Here is a 6,102-nt window from a genome sequence, read left to right on the forward strand (position 1 = left end):
GCGCCGGACCATGTACTCGGCCCACAGGCCCCTGATGCCCGCGTCCGGCGCGGCCTCCCGTGGCCTCGGCATGTTCGGTCAGTAGCGCCCGGGCCCTGGGACTGCAGGGGTCAAGGCGTCGGGGTGCTGGGTGCAGAGTAAGGGTGATGGGGGTATGGTGCGAGAACGGTAGAGGCAGAGTAAAGGGGTGACGGAGAAACTTACGGAGCTTGGCTGGGCGGGCCGAGTGGTTAGTGACGGCAGGTGTGTAGCGGAGCGATGGGAGTACCTGGGGACAGCTGTGATGTGTAAGTGGCGGGACGGAGCGGGTTCGAGATGACTGAAGGTGAGGTGCAGGGGGGCTGGCTCTGGCGTGAGACTTGCCAGTCCGAGGTGGGGCGGGGGCTTCCGTCGCGCACTGAGCGGGTCCAGACCGCGGCGAGCGAGCGCTGCCGCCTCGGAGCTGGCGAGGGGCCGGAGTGCTCGTGGTGTGCTTCGCGGGGAGAGACCGCGAACCTGGAGGGTGGTGCCCTGGGGAGGGGATCGGGAGGGGGCCGAGCCAGAGAACGTCCCCCCATTGTCTGCCGAGTACCTTCTCTCCCAGCGCCCCGGGGAGAAAAATCCCGGTGAAAAAAGGAATAGTTTCAGGTCACTGGAGGCGTTTCTGAGGTGGGAGGACCCAGCAGGCGCCCGGGCCCTCGGTGCCACAGGGTCGGGACAGGGTCATCCCGGAGTCTCGAGCTGCACCCTGCTGTCCCGGCTCCTGCCCCGTTCCCTTTGTCCGCCCCTCATGGAGCTAGGTCCGAGAGCGAGGGCCTCACCGAGTTGCCGCGGCCTTTGAAAGCGTGGGGAGGGTCGCTTCAGGTCAGGTCCGTCTAGGTCGGGGAAGCCTGGGATGATGGAGACCAGAGGCAGGGCGGTTCCCTCCTCCTTTCACGGCTTCCCCAAGCAGGGGCCTCTCTCCTCTGCTGGTTCCACTTCCCCTGGGAGCCGGGCAGTGAGAGGGGAAGCCCAGTTCTAACCCGCCCAGGCTGGTGTGCCCGCGTGTAGCCGGCTGGGGGTGAAGGTTGGCCCCAGGGCCCAGCCTCCGCCAAGCAGTGTCTTCCTGAGAACATGCTCAAGGAAACACCTGGCACCTCTGGCTTCTCTGGGCAGAGGCTGTCCCAGTCTTCTCCTCTGCCCCATTGTTCGTGCCTTTTCTCCCAAGGAGTTTACCACACCCTCCTGTCCCTCTGGGCGAGGGGACTGACTGGGCACTGAGAGAAGCTCAAGGGTTTGGAGGGAGGGTGGCTGGGAGGCCTCTTCATGGGCAGGGGATTCTCCTTGGGGGTGGAAGGGGTGAGCTGCGGAAGCCACCTGTGCCCAGCCCTGGGAGGCGAGGAGAAAGACCTCACACCACAGGCTGTGTGAGACCCCAGGCCTGTGGGTAAGGGAGAGAAGCAGAGGGGAGGGGAGACAGGGCCATCTGCCTCAGAATAGGGAAAAAGAGTGTGAGGCCAAGGTGAGGGGCTGTCAGATGGCCCCATAGGTGCTGGGAAATGTGGCATGACTGAGAGAGGGTGCCCGGCCCAGCTGAGGTCTGGGGGCCTTGGGAGTGTGGGATGGAAGCTAAGCGTGACCTGGTTTGTGGCAGGAGCAAGTCGTTCCTCTGGCCTGGTCCCTGGTGGCAGGGCTGGTGGAGGCTGGGGCGGGCAGGAGTGGGGTGTGTGAGTACTATTTCTTTTCCCTGCCTCTGTTTTCTTTTCTTACAAATCTAGAAACCATCCAGGGAGGAGTTTTCCCTGGGTGATGTCACATGACAAGCCCAAAAGGCCCTGGGGTTGGGGAAGGGGTTGGAAAGGGGTGGAGCCACCTGGTCCAGGCTAGGGAGGGACTTGAGTTGGGAATCAGGGTTGCAGCACAACTCACCTGGCTCCTTCCCGCAGTGTGGACGAACGTGGAACCTCGCTCAGTGGCTGTGTTCCCCTGGCACTCCTTAGTCCCCTTCCTGGCACCCAGCCAGCCAGACCCCTCTGTGCAACCAAGTGAGGCCCAACAACCTGCCAGCCACCCAGTGGCCTCCAACCAGAGCAAAGGTGAAGGGGCGGGGTCTGTGGGAAGACATGGGGATGGGGTCTGTATGGCCCAGGAACCTTCTGATCCGCCTCTCTGCCCCCAGAACCTGCTGAATCTGCGGCTGTTGCTCATGAACAGCCCCCAGGTGGGACAGGGAGTGGTGACCCTGGGCGGCCCCCTGGAGCCACATGCCCTGAGAGCCCAGGACCTGGACCTCCACACACTTTGGGAGTGGTGGAACCTGGTAAGGGCCCCCCTCCCACCACGGAGGAGGAGGCTCCCGGTCCCCCAGTAGAACCTCGGCTGGACAGCGAGACAGAGAGTGACCACGACGATGCGTAAGTGTACCAACCTCTGGGGTGGGGGTGGGGTGGCTGGAGACATGGCCCTCACTGTCCCTGCTGCCCCACGACAGCTTCCTCTCCATCATGTCTCCTGAGATCCAGTTGCCTCTGCCACCTGGAAAACGTCGGACACAGTCCCTCAGTGCCCTGCCCAAGGAACGGGACTCATCTTCTGAAAAGGATGGACGCAGCCCCAATAAGGTGCCTTATCGCCACCTGTCCTTTGCTTACCCCATGGCCTCCTAAGCAGGTCTCCCTGCTCCTAACAGTCGGCCATGGGCTATGTTTACCTCAGCGGGAGAAGGACCATATCCGGCGGCCCATGAATGCCTTCATGATCTTCAGCAAACGGCACCGGGCCCTGGTCCACCAGCGTCATCCCAACCAGGACAACCGGACTGTCAGCAAGATCCTGGGCGAATGGTGGTATGCCCTGGGGCCCAAGGAGAAGCAGAAATACCATGACCTGGCCTTCCAGGTAACACCGCCGCCTCTGGGCTCCTCTTGACTTCCTTGGGAGTAGGTGAGTGAAGGGTTGCCCTCTCCTGCCAGGTGAAGGAGGCTCACTTCAAGGCCCACCCAGACTGGAAGTGGTGCAACAAGGACCGCAAGAAGTCCAGCTCAGAAGCCAAGCCCACAAGCCTGGGGCTGGCAGGAGGGCATAAGGAGACGCGGGAGCGGAGCATGTCAGAGACGGGCACTGCCGCCGCCCCCGGGGGTTAGTCAGCCCTGTGCTCCCCCTGTCCCCACCTCCTTCTCAAGAATGCTAGCTGCCACTTGTTTGCTGACCCCTGCCCTAGCAGCTCCTCTCTGCTTTGTCACTCTTATTTGAGGACCTTTACCGATAAAGAAATTGGCAGTTGTTCATGTGATGGGCCCAGGGAGGTCCAAACAGATTGGGTTTCTAAACAGAAGTGCCATCATCAACTACCATTTATTGAAAACTTAGTACATGCCACTCACCAAGGGGAATGTGATCTCTAATGTTCAAAACCATACTCCATTTCCACATGACAAAACTGAGACTCAGAGAGGGAGAATCACTTGCTTAAAGTCTCAGGCCAGTAAGTGGCAGAGTCAGAGTTTAACCCTCCACTTGACTGGCTCCCAAGTCTATCCTTGGAACCACTGTAGCTGATAGCACCCCTGACTGGCTGCTTCTACCTGTTGAAGGCATCTATGTTCCTGGCAGTGTTCTGGGGTACTTTAGTAAACTGTGGATGTGGTCCTGTGGCTCTGTTGGGATGGGAATGTTATCTCTTTGGGATGCAGGAACTGAAGCTCTGGCCAGAGGTTAGCCAACACTTTGTAACCCTGTCTTCAGGGTCTACATGCTTGCTTACTCTGACAGGGTCTCTTTTCTACTAGGCAGTGCGGGAGTTCTAGCCTGCTTCTGTCCAGTACCTAGAAGTTTTTGTGGGTTGTTTGGCCAGTCCAAATACTAGTGAAAGGCTTGCTGACCTTGACAGTTCCCCCTCCACTTTACAGTGTCCTCTGAGCTCCTGTCCGTCACGGCCCAGACACTCTTGAGCTCAGACACCAAGACTTCAGGGAGTGGCCCCTGTGGGGCAGAACGACTGCACACAGTTGGGGGACCTGGCTCAGCCCGGCCACGAGCCTTCTCCCACAGTGGGGTACACAGCCTGGACGGCGGGGAAGTAGACAGCCAGGCACTGCAGGAACTGACTCAGGTCTGGGTTGAAGGCCACTGGGGGGTGGGCAGGGAGGACTGCCTGAGGCAGCTGCCCTGGCTGAACCCTCCCTGCCACCTGTCCTGCAGATGGTGTCTGGCCCTGCATCATACTCTGGCCCAAAGCCTTCCACCCAGTATGGAGCTCCAGGCCCCTTTGCAGCCCCTGGCGAGGGAGGCGCCTTGGCAGCCAGCGGGCGGCCCCCGCTGCTGCCCACCCGAGCCTCTCGTTCACAGCGTGCAGCCAGCGAAGACATGACCAGTGATGAGGAACGTATGGTCATCTGTGAGGAGGAAGGGGATGACGATGTCATTGGTGAGCAGTGCAGGGCCCAGAATCCTGCTTAGGGACCAGCAGGCTAAGGCTCCGGGTGGGCAGAGCTATGATCCAGGCCCCTAGGCCCCTTTTGTTTGCTTTCCACATTTGTGTGTGATTGCATATGGTCAGTTCAGGCCTTTTGAGTGAGCCCCTGCCTCCAAGAAGCTCCTGGTCAGGCAGGGACCTGGAGGACATGGGCTTTGCCAGACCCATCAGACATGGAGATAAATGCCGTTAACTGTGCGCTTGTAGTCTTCTGGGTTAGGCAGGTGGGTATGATGGTCTTGGGCTAAGGAATGGACTTCCTGGACAAACTACCTGCTTAGGGCAGAGTGGAGGCCCAAGCTCAGGCTTCAGATTGTCATTCCTGGGTAGCCCGCGTCTTGCTCCTTGCCCACACTGTCACCTCTGCTCCCTCAGCTGATGATGGCTTTGGCACCACTGATATTGATCTCAAGTGCAAGGAGCGGGTGACTGACAGCGAGAGCGGTGACAGCTCTGGGGAGGACCCAGAGGGCAGCAAGGTAAGGGCTTAGGACAAGGTGTGCCATCATCACTCTCAGTCCTAGGGTCAGTGTCAGCTCCTGTGCATTTGACAGAGGGGAGGTTAAGGCCCAGAGAGGGTGAGTTACTTACCCCATTGAGGATGAACAGGGTCACAGCCAGGAGGAAACGAGGCCCTCGGTTGGCTTAGGCTATGCTGACTGGGGCACAGGGGTGGCTAACTAGGTACTTATGCTCTCCTGACATGGGGCGTCTCTTTTCCTCCCACCCAGGGCTTTGGTCGGAAGGTGTTCTCACCTGTGATCCGGTCTTCCTTTACCCATTGCCGTCCCACGCTGGATCCTGATCCCCCAGGGCCCCCGGACCCACCTGCAGCCTTTGGCAAAGGCTATGGTCCCACCCCATCATCGTCATCCTCACCCTCACCTGCCTCCTCAACCTCTGCAGCCACCACCTTCTCACTGGGCTCAGGAACCTTCAAAGCCCAGGAGTCTGGTCAGGGCAGCACAGTGGGCCCACTGCGGCCCCCACCCCCTGGAGCCACGGGCCCATCAACACCTTCCAAGGCCTCAAGGTTCCTCCCAGCGGATCCTGCCACTTTCCGGCGAAAGAGACCTGAGAGCGTAGGGGGCCTGGAGCCACCAGGCTCCTCAGTCATTGCAGCACCTCCCAGTGGGGGAGGAAGCATCCTGCAGACGCTAGTCTTGCCCCCCAACAAGGAGGAGCGAGAGGGCAGTAGCGCCCGAGTGCTCATGCCTCCAGCCCCATCACTGGCCTACGGGGCTCCGGCCGCCCCCCTCTCCCGCCCCGCTGCCACCATGGTCACCAATGTGGTGCGGCCTGTCAGCAGCACTCCTGTGCCCATCGCCTCTAAGCCCTTCCCCACTTCTGGCCGGGCTGAGGCATCTCCAAATGACACAGCAGGTGCCAGGACTGAAATGGGCACTGGCTCCCGGGTGCCTGGAGGCTCCCCACTAGGCGTCAGCTTAGTGTATTCGGACAAGAAGTCGGCAGCAGCCACCTCCCCGGCACCACACTTGGTGGCTGGGCCCCTACTGGGCACTGTGGGGAAGGCGCCTGCCACTGAGGGGGACCCCCCCTGCCACTGTTACCAACCTGCTGGTGGGCACCCCAGGCTATGGGGCCCCCGCACCCCCTGCTGTCCAGTTCATTGCCCAAGGAACCCCTGGCAGTGGTGCCACTGCGGGTTC

At 60.7% G+C, this 6,102-nt stretch overlaps 1 protein-coding gene across 1 annotated transcript in view; it reads left to right on the plus strand.

Moving 5' to 3' along the window:
• Positions 1–6,102, plus strand: part of CIC (capicua transcriptional repressor) — a 27,613-nt gene that overhangs the window by 16,860 nt on the left and 4,651 nt on the right. The window contains 10 exon segments of the mRNA XM_014582822.2: positions 1,905–2,054; positions 2,138–2,372; positions 2,450–2,579; positions 2,674–2,856; positions 2,931–3,096; positions 3,867–4,069; positions 4,159–4,384; positions 4,808–4,911; positions 5,164–5,967; positions 5,969–6,102. The exon segment at positions 5,969–6,102 is cut by the window's right edge and continues 326 nt beyond it. Coding sequence (XP_014438308.1) covers positions 1,905–2,054; positions 2,138–2,372; positions 2,450–2,579; positions 2,674–2,856; positions 2,931–3,096; positions 3,867–4,069; positions 4,159–4,384; positions 4,808–4,911; positions 5,164–5,967; positions 5,969–6,102 — 2,335 coding nt within the window.

Source organism: Tupaia chinensis, unplaced genomic scaffold (genome assembly GCF_000334495.1).
Source record: "Tupaia chinensis unplaced genomic scaffold, TupChi_1.0 Scaffold000067_1, whole genome shotgun sequence".
NCBI classification, from domain to species: Eukaryota; Metazoa; Chordata; class Mammalia; order Scandentia; family Tupaiidae; genus Tupaia; species Tupaia belangeri.